The sequence below is a fragment of the Vigna unguiculata genome, chromosome 3 (genome assembly GCF_004118075.2).
Source record: "Vigna unguiculata cultivar IT97K-499-35 chromosome 3, ASM411807v1, whole genome shotgun sequence".
NCBI classification, from domain to species: domain Eukaryota; kingdom Viridiplantae; phylum Streptophyta; class Magnoliopsida; order Fabales; family Fabaceae; genus Vigna; species Vigna unguiculata.
The window spans coordinates 36,020,629-36,043,988 of NC_040281.1; the positions used below are offsets into that span (position 1 = coordinate 36,020,629).

At 31.9% G+C, this 23,360-nt stretch overlaps 3 protein-coding genes across 5 annotated transcripts; 2 read left to right on the forward strand and 1 right to left on the reverse strand.

The window, feature by feature from the left end:
* Positions 1–391: 391 nt before the first annotated feature.
* LOC114175390 (paired amphipathic helix protein Sin3-like 4) lies at positions 392–1,203 on the forward strand. Its single transcript, XM_028060161.1, has 4 exons — positions 392–537; positions 650–815; positions 937–1,035; positions 1,135–1,203. Exons 1-4 carry the CDS (start codon positions 404–406, stop codon positions 1,201–1,203), a joined length of 468 nt encoding a protein of 155 aa, XP_027915962.1. The 5' UTR covers positions 392–403.
* A 12,241-nt stretch (positions 1,204–13,444) lies between these two features.
* LOC114176070 (protein MAIN-LIKE 1-like) lies at positions 13,445–23,064 on the forward strand. 3 transcript variants are annotated; one of them, XM_028060979.1, is made up of 3 exons: positions 13,445–13,900; positions 21,568–22,138; positions 22,226–23,064. In XM_028060979.1, the coding sequence occupies exons 2-3, from the start codon at positions 21,574–21,576 to the stop codon at positions 22,396–22,398; spliced, it is 738 nt and encodes a 245-aa protein (XP_027916780.1). In that variant the 5' UTR covers positions 13,445–13,900; positions 21,568–21,573; the 3' UTR covers positions 22,399–23,064. The 3 variants fall into 3 exon arrangements, with proteins under 3 accessions (XP_027916780.1, XP_027916779.1, XP_027916781.1); XM_028060980.1 differs by having other exon boundaries at positions 13,446–13,900; positions 22,309–23,064; XM_028060978.1 differs by having other exon boundaries at positions 21,568–23,063.
* Positions 18,520–19,988, reverse strand: LOC114175391 (protein MAIN-LIKE 1-like). Its single transcript, XM_028060162.1, has 2 exons — positions 19,827–19,988; positions 18,520–19,272 (listed from the first exon to the last, which is right to left on the reverse strand). The coding sequence occupies exons 1-2, from the start codon at positions 19,986–19,988 to the stop codon at positions 18,520–18,522; spliced, it is 915 nt and encodes a 304-aa protein (XP_027915963.1).
* Positions 23,065–23,360: the final 296 nt, after the last annotated feature.

Consider the following 23,360-nt stretch of genomic DNA (forward strand, 5'->3'; position numbering starts at 1 on the left):
TACACTTTAAAAACGAAGATCTTTAAATTTTCTTCATAAATTTAGTTTGAATCCTAAATACCAAAACTCTTCACTGATAAAATAAACATCTCCTGATATTCTTATCAAGATCTCATTTGTATGTTATGATATTAGAATGTTAGTTCATCTAGTTTTGTTGTTTTAAGTTTGTTTCATAGATTAGTTGTGTTTAATTTTTCTCAATGCATGTACCGCACAAAACACTTATTGCATCTTCATCTCAGCTAATAAATTCTTACAGTTGTTGGTGAAAATAATTGGCCATGATTACATATATATATATATATATATATATATATATATATATATATGAGTTTCTCATGATTGTTTGAATTGGCTTGTTCTTGGTTGTGATGCTCAGGTAGTGTTTCAATACCAAATAATGAGTCAAGGTGGGAAAAATATGACAAAACTGGAAGCCGTGGAATACATAAAAAAAGTGCAAAAGAAATTTAAAGACAAGAAGGAAACGTTCGAGGAGTTTTTGAATGTCATGACCGATTATAGACAACATAGGTTGGACCAAGTTGAACTCTTCTATCTTCTATAAATTCATAGTTTATGCCAACGTCTCAAAGTCCAAAATTTTAAAATATATTGATTTTTTTTACATCTTATTCATTTGTAGAATGGATGTTGGCACTGTAGTAGAAAAAGTGGAGGAGATTCTTAAAGACCACGATGATCTCATTTCGGGATTCAACAAGTTTTTGCCAAAGGGATATGAAATCCTTCTTCCACCTAAGGACACAGTTCAGTTGAAAGATGCTATCAAATATGTGCAGAAGATTAAGGTCAAAATTTTGTTAAATTTAGGACACCGGTTGATTTTGCTAGGGCACGATAAAATTCTAGGTTTGTTGTGCCAATGTAATTAATTGAACAACTTCAATTAATTGGTTTCTTTTCATGCAGGATCGATTTCAAAACACAGATAGAATCTACAAGAGATTTGTAAGGATATTAACCAATAGGGACAAAAATGACATGTCTGCTAGTGAAATATTCCATAAGGCAAGTGTTGTCTACCTATTTGTGTCAACAAATTATTATTATGTTTTTCCTTTTCTTTGTCATTCACTTAATAATCATATGTTTGTTGGACTTTCCCAGGTTGAAAAACTTTTTGAGGGTCACCATGATCTTGTTCGTGATTTCACTCTGTTTTTGCCAGATGCGTAAGGGGAAGAAGATCTAGTTTCATTTATGACAAGCAAGCAAAGAGGTTCTTGTGTTGGTCATTGATAGATCAAACACTTAACCAACTCTCTTGAACTCTGAAACTGTCTTTATGAATAAGCTTGCAAAGATATGAAAACTCCACAGCAAAATCTCGTATACAAACTATGTTTGTTGAATGCATTGAATTATCTAAGATATTTGCCTCTATAATTATGCTTGGTATCGAAGTAGTTCTAAAATTTAAGAAGAAAAAGTTAGTATAAAAAGGGTTTTTAGTCCCAATTTGGAAAATTAAGTATTGTAGAAGAGTCAATATCATTAATGTTTTAGTATTGAGAAATCATATTTTTATACTATATCAACTATTTAACAATCTACTTTTAAAGATAATATTTTTATTTGTAAAGAGAAATGGATAATAAAAAATTATTGGATGTCAAGAAATGATAGTCCAAGTATTATTTACGAAGAATAAGTATAGCTAAAAAATTTATACTCTCACTTATCCATTGGAAATTGCTCACAATTTATATTTGAATTTAAAACAGTAGCAACAAACCTATGATACTACAGGTATCACAATTTAGAAGTATAATATAGAAGTTAACCTAAAATACATTATAATTGAAGTTATCGAGTGATTTCTTTCTCAACAAATTAAGAATTGAGGGTTTGAATTTTGTAGAGCAAAAAATAATAAAATTAGAAATGATAAAATGTAAAATCTAAGAACCAAAACTAAATTACTGAATTGAACATTGAAATCTGAAAATTTGTGAAAAAAGATTGAAAGATCTGTATCGACTGGAATTAAAATGTAGTGAAACTTAAATGCAGAATTAAAAGCAGAGATTACAAATTAATACTAAAATATAGTCTATAAATGGCATCGTTTTTGTATCTAAATAAATAAAAAACAACAATGTAAAATTAAGCTTATACTAAAATTTTGTTATATTTGGATACCTTTTTCTAGTTTCCTCTAGATTTTGGAGTAATTTATTGTTTGGAGTGTTGGAAATTGCTTTGAAGATAAAGATTTTAGGTAAGGGAAGCTATTTATGATATTTATGATATTGATATAATTGTAGGATAGAAGACATGGATGTGAACGTGAATTGGTAACTAAATTTTGGTTTTCATGTAGGAATTGTGATAGGCTAAAAATTGTTTGAATGCTTGAACTTGAGTTTTGTTTGTTTCTATTTGATAAATGATTGAATATCATTGATGAGTTTATCTAGTGGCTATATCAAGCATGTTAATTATAAGGGTTAAATATGTTTTTGTTCTCTCAATTTTTTGGAATTAGTCCCTCTTTAAAATTTTATACCAATTTAGTCCTTCATCTTTAAAAATGCATGGATTTAGTCTTTCTTACTAAATTTTTTTAAGTTTATTTGATATTTTAAATGCATTTTAGGTCTCTCAATTTTTTGGAATTAGTCCCTCTTTGAAATTTTATACCAATTTAGTCCTCCATCTTTAAAAATGCATGGATTTAGTCTTTCTTACTAAATTTTTTTAAGTTTATTTGATATTTTAAATGCATTTTAGGATAATATTTGAGTTAACATTAAAGCGAAAATATGTTAAATGGTGTAAACAATTCAAATACTATAATGAAATGTGTTTGAAACGTCAACTAACTTAATAAAATTTGGTTAAAATGACTAAATTCACGTATTTTCTAAGATGAAGGACTAAATTGGTCGAAAGTTTTAAAGAGAGATTATTCTAAATTTCACTAAAACTTAAGGGACCAAAAACATATTTAACCCTGATTATAATCCTTTATTGAAGCAAAATACAGTGTAAATAAGTTGTGTGTTTGATATCTAGTTTACATATTTTCCATATCCTATATGCAATTGTAGAGATTGCTTTTGTAGAAACCTCATGTAACTAAAAGTTGTTCCTTCTAAAGCGTAACCTACTAAGTCTTTTGGATGATGAATGAACTAGATATTGCCAATGAGATTCAATTTCTTCTTCCCAAAAAAAAAAAAAATCAACTTCAATTTGGTAAACCTTAGCCTTGTTGTGTTTGGATTTGGTTACACCACTTTTTGGCTCAAGAGATATCTATTTTGAGACATTATTTCCTGATTTTCTTTTTATAGTTATTTCAACTACCATGACAATTTTTTTTACGACGTTGTTTGATAATCAATTATCAAACTCAGCCTCTCCAATGTGTTACTATTCATTTTGTTCGTATTGAATTGTAAAAAAGTATTAAGGGAAGATTGGAAAAGTAAGTATTGAAGAAGCTCCCATATAATTTCAATATAAATATAAATATAAAGATAAGTTTAAATATAAATATAAATATAAATATAATATAAATATGAATATGAATAAAATAAGAAATACGAATGTTATTTTATTAATAACAGTTGTGAATATCTATTTTGCAACTAGAAAAGGTATCGACATCATTTAAAAAAAAAAAAACTCGATACACTTGAATGCATTTTTTCAAAATCAAATCATTCGTTTTTATTTATTAAAAAACTTTATTTTTATATTTAAGTTTTTTGTTTATAATTTTTTATAATCTAAGGGAGCGAATACTTTTTTTGTATAAAACTCATGTTAAAACTTTTAACTCTACAGCAGCTCTTTTTTATATAATTCATGTACCCATTTTTTTTTTTCCTCTGCACCTCTACAGCCTTGATGAAATAATAATTCTATCCCTTTCGTCTTCCCTTACACCCAGCCTATGGCTGAGTGTTTGGAGCAAGAAGGTACTTCTCAGGATTTGTTGGCTATAATGGCTCCACCTTCATTAGAAGATCATGAGCGAGGAAAGTCATCATGCTCAGGTCAGGTCATATGCCAATGAGTTACAGAAGTCTCACATCATAATCATTATATATAAGTGATGCAAATCTCATTTTATAAGTCAGTTTTGTGGGATTGAGTTAGACTTAAAGTTCACTTCTTAACATGGTATCAAAACAATTATTTAAATAAAATCTATTCTAATGAAATTTTTGTTTTTTGGACATATATTCACCCGCTATCGGACCATTTTTGTTTTTTGTGTTAGAATTAATTGACGAATTAATTCTATTATGTGACTCATTTAAAATATTATGATGGCCCAATTGCGATTTAATAAAATATAAGGACCTATTGGTTATTATGGGAAGTCATAATAAAATAAAATAAAGTTCAGCCCAACTCGATGGACGTTGGCTTATAAAAGGATATTAGGGTTCTGTCTTTGGTCATAAGGTTCTCTCACAATAAGCCATCAAGAAACAGAGTGTGAGAGGAGTAACGAGGACAAAGAGATAGAGAGATAGATTGAGAAAAAGAGGCAGAAGAATAGAGGTTGAAGAACATATTATTATTTGATCCCTCATTAATCAAGGATCAAGGTTAGTATCCTATTATGATTTGAGTATGAAACTGTGATTATAACATGTGAGAATCATGAATCTTAAGATCCTATAGTAGTTCTCTATAATGAAGTATTATTGCATGGAAACTACAAAATATTTTACATGTGGTATGAGAGCTTAGTGTTATTAGATTTATGATTCTCCAATTATGATGTTTTATTCAAATTGTGTTCTCCTGAAATTATTATAATCCCTAATTATGAATTTAGGGATTTGATTAAAGTATTAATCCTGATTATGAATTTAGGAATTTTATGCTATAATAAACCCTAATTATGATTTAGGGATTTTATGATATTATAAACTCTAATTATGATTTTAGGGTTTTTTTTAAATTAAGATAAACCCTAATTATGGATTTAGAGATTTTGAAATTTATATTTTTTACCAATTGTATGAATCCTAATTATAAGTTGTAGGGATATATTGTTAATTGAAGAATTGCACTATTATGTTTCTTTAATGTTGTTTATCTTTTATGCTTTAATTGAATTCAATGGCATGATGATGAAATTTGTTGGTTACGTGTCCTTTGTGAGTTTAATGATGGATCAAACCAATATTTAATGTGCAATTGTAATGTTTGTTTCCGCTATGCTTTAATTGCAAAATAAAAAGGCTTGAATTATTATGAGAATTTCTTGAATTAAAGAAATTGAATGTTTGAATTGCAAATTCCATGAATCAACTATTGTTGGATTAATTGTTTGTTTTTCATGGATCAAGTACGGTGATATTATTGAATTGGGTCACCAATTAACGTTAATATTTTAATATTTTTATTATATGAATAATGTATTTTTAATTTACAATAATGTGTATGTTTTGTTATGTATGATTTATAGCAATTAAATGTATATTTATTTATATGAGATCAAGTATGATAAATTTTGTTAGTCACCAAAGTGGCCAAAATTTTAAAGTTTGTTTGATTTCAAATTATTAATGATTTTATTTCAATTACCTGTAGTATGGATGCTAAATTATGAATAATTGATTGGGTTAATTGAAGTTCATTATTATAAGGTATTTCAGGGTCGCCCAAAGGTTGATTAGCTGTTTTTATAATTAATGAGCATGATGGTAGATAATTTTGTATGTGTCACTAGTTTTATTTATATACCCAAAGGTAGTAGGTGATTCTAGTTGATGCATATTTTAATTACCAATACTAGTTTTATTAATGATTTTATTTTAATTACCTGTAGTATGGATGCTAAATTATGAATAATTGATTTATGGGTTAATTGAAGTTCATTATTATAAGGCATTTCAAGATCGCCCAAAGGTTGATTAGTTGTTTTTATAATTAATAAGCATGATGGTAGATAATTTTGTATGTGTCACTAGTTTTATTTATATACCCAAAGGTAGTAGGTGATTCTAGTTGATGCATATTTTAATTATCAATAATGTTATATAATATGAATGTTATATAATATGAATGTTATATAATATGATCGGCGTCATTATGTCTATGTTTGTATATTAGTGGATCTCCAAAAGGAGAACTTTAGTATGCATATAATGGTTATTTATGTCTGAATCTGTATTTAATTTAGTTTTATGACTCAAAGCATTGATGTTAGGCATGTGATAATTGAAGTCTTTGTTCTGGTATCTTTATATGTTTGTTCTAGTCTTCAATGGGTTGAATTTCCTTGACTAGATTTTATGTAAATGTTTATGCGAATGAGCATAACAAGCAACACTAAGGTCGCTCTTCCCAAAATTGATAATGTGAAAGAGTTTAAGAAATGTGTGGAAGAGCGCTCCCAAACTGTTGATAAGTCCCTTACTGGGACATTGATGAGTACGTTGACCACCATGAAGTTTGATAGTTCACGTACTATGCACGAGCACGTGATCGAGATGACAAATATTGTAGCAAGACTTAAGTCTCTAAGAATGGAAGTGGATGAAAATTATCTCGGATGTTCATTATGCGAAGAATTAAGGAGTTTGAGAGAAAGTTTCAAAAAAACATGGAAAGGGTAAAGAACCATTAAAGATTGACGAGTCCTCAACCAAAATCTAGAAGAAAAATGGCAAATGTCATTTTTGTAGAAATTCTGGACATTTCCAGAAGGACTGCATAAAGCGTAGAGCTTGGTTCGAAAAGAAAGATGAGCATAATGTTCACATGTGTTTTGAATCAAACTTAATTGAAGTTCCCCATAATGCTTGGTGGATGGATTCTAGATGTACGATTCATGTCTCTAATGTGATGTAGGGATTTTTTTCAACTCGAACCATAAACCCAAATGAGAAGTTTGTCTTCATGGGCAATAAAGAGAAAATTTCAATGGAAGCTGTCAGGACTTATCGTCTAATCCTTGACACTGGATATCACTTAGACCTTATGGATACTTTTTATGGACCTAGTATCACTAGAAATTTAATTTCTTTGTCTAAGTTTGATGTTGTTGGATATTCTTTAAGTTTGGGAATGGTTGTTTCAGTTTGTTTAAGCGTACTTGTATGATTGGATCTGGTACACTTTATGATGGTTTATATAAATTGAATTTGGATAATTTATATGCTGAAAATCTTATGACCTTGCATCACAATGTTGACACTAAACATAGTTTAGTGGATGAACGATTTGCTTACTTGTGGCATTAGCGTTTGGGACATATTTCCAAAGAAAGAATACAAAGATTAGTAAATAATGAAATCCTTCCGAATTTGGATTTTACTGATATGAATGTGTGTGTGTGGATTGTATTAAAGACAAACAAACAAAACACACAAAGAAAGGAACCACAAGGAGCACTCAGCTTCTTGAAATCATACACACCAATATATGTGGTCCGTTTGATGTAAATTCCTTCAATAAAGAGAAGTATTTCATCACCTTTATTGATGATTTTTCGCGGTATGGACATGTCTATCTATTGCATGAGAAATCTTAAATAGTGAATGCCTTGGAAGTTTATATAAATAAAGTGGAAAGAAAATTAGACAGAAAGGTGAAAATCGTAAGGTCAAAAAGAGGTGGTGAGTATTATGGAAGATATGATGAAAGTGAATAACACCTTGGTCTGTTTGCTAAGTTCCTTGAGAAATGTGGTATTTATGCTCAATACAAAATGACAAGCACACCACAAAAAAATGGTGTATTAGAAAGGCGTAATAGAACCTTAATGATATATGGTTAGGAGTATATTAAGTAATTCATGTTTATCTGTATCGTTGTGGATGTATGCTTTAAAGATTGCCATGTATTTGTTGAACAAGGTTCCTAGTAAAGTTGTTCAAAATGACTCTTTTTGAGTTTGGACAAGTAGGAAACCCAGTTTGAGACACCTGCAAGTTTAGAGTTGTCAGGCAGAAGTAAGAAGATACAATATGCAAGAAAAGAAACTGGATGAAAGAACAATCAATCGATATTTCATTGGTTATCCAGAAAAAAAAAAGGTATATTTTGTCGTCCTATCCATAGTACAAGAATCGTTGAAACTAGAAATGCTCGATTTATTGAGAATGGTGAAATCAGTAGGAGTGAAGCTTCACAAAGTTTGGAGATTAAGGAAGTTAGAATACAAGTTCTTGTAGCTAGTATTTTTCTTCAAGACTTATTATTCCCTATGTTGTAGAAACTTACAACAATTAAGAAGAACAACAAATTAATGATCCTGATGTTAATAATGAGCTGGTAGTAGAACAACCATAAGAAGTAGTATTAAGAAGATCTCACAAAGATAGAAAATCTACTATTTCGAATGACTATGTGGTTTATCTACAAGAGTCAGAAAATGACTTAAGTGTTGATAATGATCCCGTTTCATTTTCAGAAGCCATTAATGGTGATAATTTTGATAAGTGGTTAGATGCCATGAAAGATGAGCTTAAATCAGTGGCACAGAATGACGTATGGGGCCTTGTGAAATTTCTTGAAGGATGCAAGAGAGTTGGGTGTAAATGGGTCTTTAGACTAAACGTGACTCTCAAGATAATATTGAATGTTACAAGGATCGACTTGTTGCCAAAGATTTTACTCAGAAAGATGGTATTGATTATAAGGAAACATTTTTGCCTATTTCTAAGAAAGATTCTTTAGAATTATCATGGCATTAGTAGCACATTATGATCTTGAGTTGCATCAAATGGATGTTAAAATTGCTTTTCTGAATAAGGATTTAGAAGAGGATGTTTATATGGGCCAACTAGTGGGGTTCACTGAAGAAGGAAAGGACCACATGGTGTGTAAACTTAATAGATCAATATACAAACTTAAACAAGCTTCTCGGCAATGGTATCTTAAGTTCAATGAAACTATTGTGTCCTTTGGATTTAAGGAAAACACTGTTGATTAGTATATATATCTGACGGTCAGTGGGAGCAAGTTTATATTTTTGATTCTGTATGTCAATGATATCTTGCTTGCGACTAATGATCTTGGTCTATTAAGTGAGACTAAGAGGTTTCTCTCTAACAACTTTGAAATGAAAGATATGGGTGAGGCATACTATGTGATAGGAATAGAAATATTTCGTGATAGATCACAAAGATTGTTATGTTTGTCTCAGAATGCATATATTAATAAGGTTTTAGAGAGATTCAGAATGGATAAATGTTCAGCATCTCCCGTTTCAATACAGAAAGGACACAAGTTTAGTCTCATGCAATGTCCAAAGAATGATTTGGAACGAAAACAAATGGAAGATATCCCTTATGCATCTGTTGTTGGGAGTTTGATGTATGCTTAAACATGTACAAGGCCAGATATTAGTCTTGTAGTTGGTATGCTTGGTAGACACTAGAGTAATCCAGATTGGAGCATTGGAAAGCTGCAAAGAAAGTTTTAAGATACCTACAAGGAACAAAGAATCACATGCTTACTTATAGAAAATATGATCATCTTGAGGTAATAGGTTATACAAATTCAGACTTTGCCGGTTGTATGGATACAAGAAAGTTTACATTTGATTATGTGTATCTTTTAGTCGGGGGAACGTTTTCATGGAAAGTGTGAAGTAGTCTGTCATTGTTGCATCCACCATGGAAACTGAATTTGTGGCATGCTTTGAGGTCACAGTTCAGGCTAATTGGTTGCGGAACTTTATTTCAGGACTTGGAGTAGTCGACAATATTGCCAAGCCGCTGAAAATTTATTGTGATAATTCCGCAACAGTCTTCTCTTTTAAGAACGACAGGTATTCCAAAGGTGCTAAACTTATGAAATTGAAATACTTTGTCGTTGAAGAAGAAGTTCAGAAACATAGAGTGTCAATAGAACATATTAGCACAAATCTTATGATTGCTGACCCTCTGACAAAAGGGTTACCACCCTATTGTACGCTGGCCATGTAAAGAAAATGGGCATTATGTCTACTAGTGAATGTTAAATGTTAAATGTTAAAGTTATTAATGTTTATGTGACACTCTGAGCTCTTTGATGTATAAGTTTTTGAAGGTTGTGTTTTCTTCTTTATGTTTATGCATGCAAATTATGATGAAGAAAACAAATTTTGTTATGTTATTATTGAAAAAAAAATGACATTATGTTTGAACTCATTAAGGATTTCTCATGCTAAAGTCATATTAAGGAGAAAGGAATGATACAGTAGTCCATGGAAGGAATCATGTCGAGTGAATGATGTGTGACCGCCATGACTCTTATTATTTCTGCATCTTTGATTGTGAATAATGATTGAACACCAATTCATGTAAGGTCCTTTAATGCGCATTATGTTTATGTAATCACATAATGTTATGACATCATATGAGTCCAGTGGGAGAATGTTAGAATTAATTGACGAATTAATTCTATTATGTGACTCATTTGAAATATTATGATGGCCCAATTGTGATTTAATGAAATATAAGGACCTATTGGTTATTATGGGAAGTCATAATAAAATAAATTAAAGCTCAGCCCAACTCGATGGACGTTGGCTTATAAAAGGATATTAGGGTTTTGTCTCTGGTCATAAGGTTCTCTCTCAATAAGTCATCAATAAAGAGAATGTGAGAGGAGTAACGAGGACAAAAATATAGATTGGGAAAAGGAAAAGGAGGCAGAAGAACAGAGGTTGAAGAACGCATTATTATTGGATCTCTCATGGATCAAGGATTATAACATATTGAATCATGAATCTTAAGATCCTATAGTAGTTCTCTATAATGAAGTATTATTGCATGGAAACTATAAAATATTTTACATTTTGGACATATATTCACCCGCTATCGGACCATCATTAATGTGTTGGAAGTTCTTACACCTAATCCGAAAACACCTTTCGATACACCTAATCTGAAAGGGTTTTTTTTAATGTACTCTTGACTATACATTTTGGAACATATTTCTAGATTCAAAAATATCTTTTTGCGATGTATATTTTGATTTTTTTTAAGGATTAAATATGTTTTTGGTCTTTTAACTTTTAGTGAATATTGGAATTAGTCCATTTCAAAACTTTAAACCAATATAATCCTTCATCTTTCAAAATACGTGGATTTAGTCATTTTAATCAAATTTTGTTAGGTTTATTTGATGTTTCGTTCTCATTTCAAGATTGTATTTGAGTTGTTTATATTGTTTAACACATCTTTACTTTAATGTTAAGTCAAATACTATTATGAAACGCGCTTGAAATGTCAAATAAACTTAACAAAATTTGATTAAAATGACTAAATTCACGTATTTCGAGAGATGAAGGACTAAATTGGTCCAAAATTTCGAAATGGACTAATTTCAAAATTTACTAAAAGTTAAGAATCCAAAACATATTTAACTTTTTTTTTAAATATATTCTAAACTGTATATTCCATAATATTATTTTTTTAAAATACATATTGGATTGTGCAATTCGAAAGATATTTTTTATACGAATTATATAATACGTTCTCAAATACACATTATACTTTTTGAGTTTATTCTAAATGATTATTCTGGAACATGTTTCCAAATCTAAAAATACATTTTGAAATTTTGTTTTTTAATAAATGTATTATAGATCGTTCAATTTAGAAGTCATTTATGGATTAAGAAATATTTTTTTATTGTACAATTTAAAATATGTATTTTTTTAAATTCGAAAATACTTTTTCAACTTGTATAATCTGATTTGCTTTGAAAAAAATGTTGGAGATTACCTTATGAGAAATAATTTGAGATTGATGAAGAAGAAAAGGTGGATAAAGAAACACCAAGAAGCAAAAATGAAGTATTCAACCTTACATTTGTTTAGTTCATTTTATCACGTGAAAGGCTTTTCTTCTTGCATCTTCAAAAAAAAAAATTAAATTCCAAAAGTATCCTTTAATCAACTGAACAAAATCATGTTTTAAAATTACTTATGAATATCAACATTTAATAAAAAGGATTTTCAAATATCAAAATATATAGTCAAAAATCAACTTTTATATATCTATATATATATATATATATATATATATATATATATATATATATATATATATATATATATATATATATATATATAGATAGATAATCGACTTTCAAAATATATATTATCATACGACTTCCACAATCTATACATATATTATCGAATTTGACTTTCAATAAAATATATATATATATATATATATATATATATATATATATATATATATTATTTTTTGTTTATTTTAAATGTTTTTAAATTTTATTTTCTAGTTTAACTTTTTTTAATACGTTATAGAAAATTATATATATATCTATATATATATATATATATATGAAATAAATTAAAGTAAAATACTAAACCTTTAAATTAAAAAAATTAATTATGTTTTAACGTTTTTTAGTTTTATTTAAAATTTATATTTTCTAAATTTTAAATGTTTTTTTAGTTTATTTTTTATGTTTTCATATTTATTAATGTATATTTTAAAAATAAAATAAAATGTTAATATTTATTCATTTGTTTAATATATATTTTAGAAATATATAATTAATTAATGGGTTAAATATGTTTTTAGTCCCTTAACTTTCAGTGAATTTTGGAATTAGTCCATTTTGAAACTTTTAACCAATTTAGTCCTTCATCTTTTGAAATACGTGGATTTAGTCCTTTTAATCAAATTTTGTTAAGTTTATTTGACATTTCAAGCGTATTTCACAATAGTATTTGACTTAAAATTAGAGCAAAAATGTGTCAAACAGTATAAACAACTCAAATACAATCTTAAAATACGTACGAAACATCAAATAAACCTAACAAAATTTGATTAAAAGGACTAAATCCACGTATTCCGAAAGATGAAGGACTAAATTGGTCCAAAATTTCAAAATGGACTAATTTCAAAATTCACTGAAAGTTAAGGGACCAAAAACATATTTAACCCTTAATTAATTAAAACAAAAAATAATAATATTTTATTTCAAATATTATAATATTATGTTTTCAAATAAATTAAATTGAAAAAAAGTTATTTTTTTAACAAAAGATAAAGAGAAATATATACATATATAAATATATATTAATATTTTATTTTATTTATAAAATAAATAGTAAAAAAATAAAATAAATAAAATAAAAAACTAACAATAAAAAGAAATTAATCATAATTAAAAAATTTAAAAAAAAAAAGAAAAAAAAGTTTTATATATATATATATATATATATATATATATATATATATATATATATATATATATATATATATATATATATATATATCGTGTATATATATTTACGGATATCAAAATTTGTTTATATATGCATTTCAGATGTCCACGTCCAATATTTATATATATTATGGATTTGGACATTAGATTATATAATTTTTTTAATTAGATTTCGACATCTGATAATATCATTTTTAGAGGGTATAGATGGTTAAAGTTAAAAAAGTATTTTAACTAATTTTGTAAAATTTGGAAGTGCTAAAGAAATTGTTGAAGTGTAAAGAGAAACAGCATTAGGTGAATGAATTAGGAAACGATCATTTCTTCCTGTTCCCTGTTTTTTCTCCTGATGTAACTTTTGAAATCCCAAAATTACCCTAAGAAACCCTAAGAATCCTAATGTGAAGTCTTTCCCCTTTTGTGTTGAAGGCGTCGCTGCATCCCCTTTATCCCCTGCAACCCATCTTCTTCATTCTTCTCCACGAGGCACCACATCTTGATTGCAATATTGTGTGCACCCATCTTCTTCAAGACGTTGTGTGCAACCCATCACGCAGACCTTGCACTGCCGCACCGCTGAAATAGAAGGAAGTTGCTGACGACGCACCTCCATCGCCATTGCTGGTAGAGGAGGACGACGCAACTCGTGATCCACGGAACTCCATCAATATCTGTCATTCCTTCTTTCGGTGGAAAATAACAGGTTTGTGTAGCTTAGTTTGCATTTTTTGGTATATGCGGTACTGTGTTTCACTAACCAAATTGGCCGATCTGGTATGGACTACCGAATCCAAGAGAGCATTCCACATTACGGGTTTTTTTTAGTAATAAACAATTCAATTGGGGTAATTAAGCGAGTAAGAATTTTTTTAAAAATGATAATTATAGGCAAAATGTGTGGAGTTGGACGTTTGTTTTATGAAGAAACCGTTAGGCTCTAATGCTTTTTTGAATATGACGTTTTCACTTGGAATCGTGCAGGGGAACGCTTGTCTATTTGTAATTGATTATCTTTTGACGTAATTGATTATTGCATGTGTTGTAGTGTTTTTGGGTTTAATGTAATCGATTACGGACATACTGTAATCGATTACAGACATAATTTAAAAAAAAATTCATAAAATTTTAATTAGATACAAAAGCAATGATAATAATAATAATGTCGAATATGAAACTAAAAACAATGGTAAAAATAGAAAAAAAAACATTATAATTAATTAAAGTACTAATATAACAAATAATAATGTCAATGTGGAATAGATGGTGCATTAAACAAATACAAAGTTCTTGAATGAAATAAAGATGAAATGCATTTAAGAAAGAGGAAATTGGCGTCGCATGTAAGTCATGTCTTCCTCAAGTTGACCAACCTAAGCATCTATACTGTCAAATCTTGAACCAACAAAAACTCAGAGATCGCGAATCTTGTGGATAATATCATTGAGCCTAGCACTAGATGCATCCTGGGTAGGCTGAGACGGTGGAGATGGTGTGTGCTCATCATGGATAGGTTGATCCTGCATATCACGTTTATGAACCCATTGACCACTTTGGTTTTTTACACAACCAAGGGAATGAATAACTTCAGCACTAATTGGGTTTGTTCTCCAATTAACCTTCTCAAATGGTTCATCTTCAATAGGAATATTAAACTTAATTAAAATGTCAGTAATGTGGTTTGCATATGGTAAAGGGGCATGGTCTCTTAATGCCTTTTTCATCCGATATCTAACCAGATGACCCTAGTTAAGCTCTCTTCCAGTCAGCATTGCCCACATTAATATAATGTCTTCTTCAGTAGCTTAGGTAAGGTTAGTTGTTCGGGGCAGCAGGCATCGACATATGATGTAGTGCAGGATACGTGTTTCCACTTTCATTTGGCCTGCTAGTATTCTTCCTCCAATATTGACATTGTCACGACAAATCATTAATTTTTCATTTTGACTAAAATAGTCATTTGTCCATTCCTCCACCATGTTTCCCTCAAAACAAACACCTTGAGTCCCCAACTTGGTTATACGATAAAACATATTTATATCCATTCTAATCTTTATATTCTTAACTTCAGTAATAATAAGTCATTCATCAGTAATTTGCAAGTTAGAATAAAAAACTCTAACTAATTTCGGATAATAAGATTGAAGATTGGTAAAAAAAGGTAATAATCCCAAATTATGCAGTATATCATAGAACTCAAAGTTTTGCTCGACAATAAAATCATCAGGGTATCTTGGTTCAATAATATCTCTGCTGGAAAATTTGGAAGAATACCTTTCATATTGAGTTATGGAAGAGAAGAGTCTTTGTGGCTGTGAGGGTGCAATAATTTCATCAGGTTCGTTGGCGGCGACACCACGGCAGCAACAAACACCAGTTTGAGCCTTGCATTTTCTTGAAGATTTGGCCATTTTTGGGTGTTTTTGACGATTTTAATCGATGGGTTTTGTGGAGAATTGAAAATAAGAAAGATTGCAATGAACGAGAGTTGATTTGGTTAAGAAACGAAGCAACAATGGTGAAAAATGGTGGAGACAGTGGGGGTGCTAGGGTTCTTTGTGGGCTGCAGCGGCGGAGAGAGAAAGTGGAAGACGACCTGTAATCGATTACAGGGTTCAAATTTTTTTCCAAAGCCTCTTATTAATCGCGTAATCGATTAAAGGGTTTGTGTAATCAATTACAAGGTTCAATTTTTTATACCAGAACCTCCTGTTAATCGAGTAATCGATTACAAGGTTTGTGTAATCTATTACAGAGTTCAATTTTTTATTCCAGAACCTCATGTTAATCGAGTAATCGATTACAAGCTTTGTGTAATCGATTATAGGGTTCAATTTTTTTTCTAGAACCTCCTGTTAATCGATTAATCGATTACAGACTTTGTGTAATCGATTACGGGTACTATTTAATCGATTAAAGTAAGTTGTAATCGATTAAATGAATATGTAATCGATTACTCTCGCGTCAGATTACAAAAAATGATGTTGTAATCGATTACACTATGAATGTAATCGATTACAATAAGTATTTTTGCGTCACAAACATACTACTAATGGATAACGCGGTCCATATAATTCATTACAACATAAAAAAAAAATCTAACGATTTTTACTCCATTAAATGGTTCTCTTAATAAAAAAAGTTGAAAATATTCCACTAATTAAATAAAAATAAAATGATTAACAACTTCCAAATTACTTAAAATGAAAAGCAAAGAAAATAAACAAAATTAGTTATGACAACCATCTATATCTTGTTCTCCCCCAGTGATCCACAAACCATCCAGAATTGATATCTTCGTATTCTTCGGTAGGTGTTGGTGGTCTGATATATCTAGTTTGGATCAAAAGCTTGATATACGAAGAAATACGTGATTTCACATATCAGTCTAGACTTTGTATGTGCTTCCAACGACTGATCATTTGTAGTGCAAGATGACGATGGGGTGTTTGTAGTTAAAAGAGAAAGAATTTCTTCAGGTGATCTTGTGGTGATCTTGTGAACGTGACATACAACTCAATCATTGTGTTCAAAGGGAAAGAAGACTTACATTGCAACATTTGAAAAACATCTTCATCCGTTTTTAATTCAAATGCGTCATACATAATATTTCCTTCAAAAGTAATGGTGGGTCGTCTGAAGTAGAGGTTGTTTATGGATGTGTTTGAGAGGCATGGAATGGCTACACAAACTCTTTGTTTCAGCACGTTGTATATGTAGTCGTATGGAATGCAAAATATTTGAGGACTCTCACATATGAACTTGACCCCATCGTCACAAAGTTTCATTTCTCCTTTTGTGAATAAGGCCGCTATGTAAGAATTGGTGAAATCCTGAGACTCTGTGATGCCAAAATGTTCCATGTTTTGGTTATGAATTAAGAAAGAAAAGGTAGAAGGAGATGGCAAGAAATGGTAGTGTTGGAGACTTGAATATGTGCAATTGATAGAGTGTAGGGGGTGGTATTTATAACCATAATGACACCATTATTGACTGAAAAGAAAAAAAATATTATTCATTGGTTTGGAAACGTACATATGAAGTTGTCATATTTAAATAGTACAAAAGCATAGTAGAATATGGTCCCATAATGTCATAATTTTATTATACAATAACATTCTTCAACGATGGCTGCCTCTTCCACATGGTGGCCTCCGTGTGGGTCGTCGCGGTCGTCTCTCGGGTTGTGTGGGAGAAGGGGGCGAGTCACTTTCGTCGTTAGTTTCTTCCATTTCTACAGATTGAGAACCTTCATCTGAAACATGAAATCTGATTTCTGGTTTGTAAAATTGTTGTGATGATGACGACCCTCGGTATGCAGATGGTGGAGTCAGTGATGACGTCCCAAACATTTGTGATGGACCACCCCCATAACTGGAAAATTGTGGACCAGATGAATCACCATAAAATCAGGATGAATCCGCTCCAAAGGTTGACGACGGTGGGAAAAAACCATAGGAAGTGGGGACCTGATGAGATGACGATGGAGGTTGCATTCTTTGATCCCAATTTCCATAACCCGAAGTCAGATTTTGTGAGTGAAGGAGGCCAGAAAAGGGTCTATCCGTACGAACCGGTTGATGTGAAGGCGGATTATGATATTGTTCAGGTATGTCATACTGATACAAAAATAATAATTAATTGACATTTTTTAAATTCAATAATAATAAAATTATAATTTTTGAAAAACCGAAAATAAATTATTCTCACTTTATCATCGAATGATTGCGCAGTAGGCGAGATATAACACATGGTAAGATTTATGTATCATTACATGTAGGGAGAGTTATCATGCAGATGACCACCCTTGCTAAAAGGTTTGTCTTGAACAACGGAATTATGACAATTATTCCATAGTATTATAAATCGATGATGATATTGCCTCCAATTAATTTCCCCCTTCCTCGGAGAGCAATTCTGTGAATCTCATCCAAGTTCATCGGGTTGGCTGGGATGCTCTATCGCCAATCAAATTGTTTGACGACCCGTTCGACTTGGTGAAATTCGACAGTTGTAAAACAGATCAAGGGAACCAATACCCGACTGATGGGAGAAACATTTATGATGATCAAGGACTAACCAGCGGTTGTCGATATGATGTCCATAAGAAATGCAAAAATTAAGGTTAATATTAAACATAAAAAAAAAACAACCTATTTTGGTTGTTTTTATCAAATTTTTTCGGAACTCAATCACAGTTGTTTGGTCATGGAAGACGGAACGTGTTTGCCGACACCACCTCACACTTAGGGGGAATGCAAGGCTACCAACAATCTCGTCATCCGTGACTGGTTGTATTTCTGGAAAGATACATGTGAATCTCTCTCATGCCCAACATTGCAGCAGTAATATGCATCCACCAATGTTGTCTTGTTGGAACTTTGTACCATGATCCAATGCACGATACAGACATGTCAACACTACGGATCTCCAACTAAAGTTAGAAACATGAACCAAGTCTCTTAACAATGGCAAATACATAAAATGCACGAGACTAGCTAATGTACCTAGCATTAACATACTGTCAATTAGTATTAGGATGTGAGTGTGTGCATACTGTCCAATTGTTCCTAGGTTGGCGTTATTTGGTAATTCTTGAAATCTGGTATTTAGCCACGACGACTTTATCTGGTTCCCTGTGAACATATTTTCGGGTTGAATGTCCCCCAATAATTTTTGGCACAATTTCAGGAGGTTTCCAGAACTACAACTGGTGAAGGGTTCACCATCTATTGGCACCCCCAATTGGAGTGAAACATCCTCCAAGGTGACAGTTGTTTCGCCTAGTGGCATGTGGAAGGTGTGAGTTTCAATCCTCCACCTTTCGTAAAGTGTTGTTACCATGAGGTGGTTAATCTTCATATTATCCACTTTCAAAACGTGGCCAAAACCAACTTGATCAATTAACATTCTGACTCTAGGGTCAATCAGATCTGTATATTTCAAAATCCAGATAGAATGATGTCTTAGCCGGAGCACTCTCTCGTTTTCTTCCCACATCTGGTTCGTGATGTGGTCGTCTTGATGACGCAAGACTGACATGTTTGCTAAAAGGTTGTTATTCTCAACCATTATAAACTGCGTAAAAGAAGATAAAAAGATTAATAGAATATCATTTAAACTTAATCAAAGGGGAAATCGTACACAAAAATAAATTCATAAATTTGACCAAACCTATGAGATTGATGGGTGAGATTTTTTTGTTGATGTGGAATGTAAGGTTAGGAAAATGTCGTACCCAAGTTAATGAAATCTTTTTTGAGATCCGCGTTTTTGAACCAGTTGTTGAAGTTGGAAGCCAAATGACGTATGTACTAGATAGAGTGAAGATTATCTGATTCCCAATCAACTTCTTTTAAGCGTAGGGTTGACAAAATGTCATTGCCTCTATTAGTAATTAGGCATAGATTTGGTTGAGGAGTTACATGCTCTCGTAGTAGTTGAAAAAACCAAATCAATGTCTCTTTTGTCTCACCTTCTACTATTGCAAATGCCAAAGGAAATATGTTTTTATTTCCATCCTAAGCAATTGGAGTTAGCAAGGTCGCATGATATCTGCCTGTTAAAAATGTTTCATCGACTTGAACAATAGGTTTACAATACTTAAAACCTTCAATGGATGGTCCAAATACCCAGAAGCAACGTTCCATAATGTATTTGGGTGTCGCATCCTCACCATCAACATTAACTGAAGGACCGGAAAGTTGGAAAATTGTCCCAGTATTAGTTTGTTGGGTAGCTTGTAACCATCTGGAAACTTCATTATAAGATTGGTCCCAATCGTCATACTCCATGGTAATTGCTTTTTCCTTCTCTATCCATGCTCTTCTATATGTGATCGTATATTTGTAACGACTTTTTATGTCTGCGACCAAGCTTTTGATGCAAATGCTTGAGTTTGTCCTAACCAAATGAAAAACAATGGAAGCAATTTGAGTGGAATCCAGATTGCAGTGATCCTTTGAAATTAATATAGAGAAACATGTATGTGTATCGTCAATGGACTTGATTTCCCAATGATGTCTGATTTTATTGTAACTAGCCCTCAAACGACATTGACATCCATTGTTGTAATGGATGCATCATGCAACGTAAAGATAGGGTTTCGATTCTAAAACATTGAAGTTGTATCCATTGGTGATGTGATAATGTTTTATTGCAGACACTGTTGCCTCATTTGAATCGAAGTGCATCTGTTCCCGTAGTTTGACTTCCCCATATGGATTGTAATCCATAGTAGGGACCAGAACAATTTCTTGATCGTCTGGATTGTCTTCATAAAAATCATCAGAAGTAAACTCGTCCATGATGTCTGGAATGACAGGTTCATCTTCGATTGGATTAGACGAAGATGATCCTCCATAATTCCATGAACTCATTATGTTAACCTTGATATGTGAAGTGGGCCGTGTATGAAGAGAAGACTTGGTAGGAGAACAAATGGTGGTGTGTTTCAGTATATAACCACTTAAAAGCATGTTCAAGTTGCATAAAAAATAAAAGAATATGAGGATCTAGAACGTAGAAAGCTAGATGGGGGTGTGCAAAGAAGAAAAAACATAAAAGATGAAAACGTGCACCCCTGACACGTTTTCTCTTAAAAACGTCACACCCCAAGACGTTTTCTCTTTGAAAACATCCACCCCTAACGTTTTCTAATTGAAAACATCCCCCCTAACGTTTTCTAATTGAAAATGTGGCACACCCCCTCGTTTTCCATTCGCAACCCTGCCACATCCCTTCTTCTTTCATGTTTATTCCTGCTACTTCACGTTTTCTCCTGCCACAAAACTATTCATCCCTCATGCCTTGCACACTATGCATTCATGTTTTTTGACAATTTCAAAATAATGAAGAAATCTCTGCGTATAACTATTCATGCACTATACCAATCACTTCCATTGCAGAGATTCCATTAGTTTCATTATTGCTTGAATTTGTAAGGTGTGATAAAAGGAATTTGGCAGCTGGAAAATGTTGCATGCGTGGTTGAAAAATAGGTCCCTATAAAAGAGATGGAGTTATGCAAAAGCTTACCATTGTCATAGAAAGTTGAAATGCCAACTTTATCATTGATTAGTGGTAGGTCCATGTACATTATAATGTATCATGATGTATGAATAGTTGTTTTGAAGGAAGCATAAATAAGCATACACTTTGACCGATAGGCAACGAAAATACAACCTTTCCATACTCCAAGTTCTATTTCAAGTTGTCGCTGCTATTATTTGCTTAAGGAAAAAAAATGGTTACAACTATCATCTGTCAACTTCATCATATGGTTAGATTTGTGAATCTACATTGTTTAATTATTTTTTTGCCTTTACTTAATTAAGCGTGCTCTTAATGGTTTTATTTTATTTTTTTACGTAGTTCATAATGGCTGAAAATAACAACCTTTCAACAAACATGTCAGTCTTGCGTCATCAAGACGACCACATCACGAACCAGATGTGGGAAGGAAACAAGAGAGTGCTCCAGTCAAGACGCCATTCTATCTGGATTTTGAAATATACAGATCTGATTGACCCTAGAGTCAGAATGTTAATTGATCAAGCTGGTTTTGGTCACGTTTTGAAAGTGGATAATATGAAGATTAACCACCTCATGGTAACAACACTCTGCGAAAGGTGGAGAATTGAAACTCACACCTTCCACATGCCACTAGGCGAAACAACTGTCACCCTCGAGGATGTTTCACTCCAATTGGGGGTGCCAATAGATGATGAACCCCTCACCAGTGGTAGTTCTGGAAACCTCCTAAAATTGTGCCAAGAATTATTGGGGGACATTCCACCCGAAAATATGTTCACAGGGAATCAGATAAAGTTGTCGTGGCTAAATACCAGATTTCGGGAATTACCAAATGACGTCAACCTAGGAACAATTGTACAGTATGCACGCGCTCACATCCTAATACTAATTTGCAGTATGTTAATGCCAGGTATATTAGCTAGTCTCGTACATTTTATGTATTTGCAATTGTTAAGAGACTTGGCTCATGTTTCAAACTTTACTTGGGGATCCGTAGTGTTGACATGTCTGTATCGTGCACTGGATCACAGTACAAAGTTCCAACAAGATAACATTGGTGGATGCATGTTATTGCTGCAGTGTTGGCGTGAGAGAGATTCACATGTATCTCTCCAGAAATACAACCAGTCACGGATGACGAGATTGTTGGTGGCCTTGCGTTCCCCTTAAGCGTGAGGTGGTGTTGGCAAACACGTTCCGTCTTCCATGACCAAACAATTGTGGTTGAGTTCCGAAAAAATTTGATAAAATTCAACCAAAATAGGTTCATTATCACCAGTGCTATGCTAATTTGTTTGTACAAATTCGATTTGTTTTTTTTTATGTTTAATATTAACCTTAATTTTTGCATTTTTTATGGACATCATATCGACAACCCTTGGTTAGTCCTTGATCATCATAAATGTTTCGCCCATAAGTCGGGCATTGGTTCCCCTGATCTGTTTTACAACTATCGAATTTCACCAAGTCGACCGGGTTGTCAGACAATTTGGTTGGCGATAGAGCATCCCAGTTGACCTGATGAACTTGGATGAGATTCACAGAATTGATCTCCGAGGAAGGGGGAAATTAATTGGAGGCAATATCATCATCGATTTATAATACTATGGAATAATCGTCATAATTTTGTTGTTCAAGGCAAACTTTTTAGCAAGAGAGGTCATCTGCGTGATACCTTTCCCTACGTGCAATGGTACATAAATTTTACCATCTGTTATATCTCGCCTATTGCGCAATCATTTGATAATGATGTGAGAATCATTTATTTTCGATTTTTCATAAATTATAATTTTTATTATTATTGAATTTCAAACATGTCAAGTAATTATTATTTTTGTATCAGTATGACATGCCTGAGCAATATCATAATTCGCCTTCACATCAGTAGCTTCGTACGGATAGACCTTTTTCTGGCCTCCTTCACTCACAAAATCTGACTCTAGGTTATGGAAATTGGGATCAAAGAATGTAACCTCCATTGTCATCTCATCAGGTCCCCACTTCCTATGGTTTTTTCCCACCGTCGTCAATCTTTGTAGCGAGTCCATCCCAATTTTATGGTGGTTCATCTGCCCCACAAATTTCCAGTTTGGGGGTGGTCCATCACAAATATTTGAGACATCATCACTGAC

What these genes read in the sequence shown, in the direction of transcription:
- LOC114175390 (XM_028060161.1), top strand. Translation starts at nt 404, where the DNA reads ATGAGTCAAGGTGGGAAAAATATGACAAAACTGGAAGCCGTGGAATAC. An exon ending in ACCGATTATAGACAACATAG is followed by an intron (nt 538 to 649) that starts GTTGGACCAAGT and finishes ATTCATTTGTAG; the next exon opens with AATGGATGTTGGCACTGTAG. An exon ending in AATATGTGCAGAAGATTAAG is followed by an intron (nt 816 to 936) that starts GTCAAAATTTTG and finishes CTTTTCATGCAG; the next exon opens with GATCGATTTCAAAACACAGA.
- LOC114175391 (XM_028060162.1), bottom strand. Translation starts at nt 19,988, where the DNA reads ATGGAGTATGACGATTGGGACCAATCTTATAATGAAGTTTCCAGATGG. An exon ending in TTATGGAACGTTGCTTCTGG is followed by an intron (nt 19,273 to 19,826) that starts GTATTTGGACCA and finishes TCTTTTACGCAG; the next exon opens with TTTATAATGGTTGAGAATAA.
- LOC114176070 (XM_028060978.1), top strand. Translation starts at nt 21,574, where the DNA reads ATGGCTGAAAATAACAACCTTTCAACAAACATGTCAGTCTTGCGTCAT.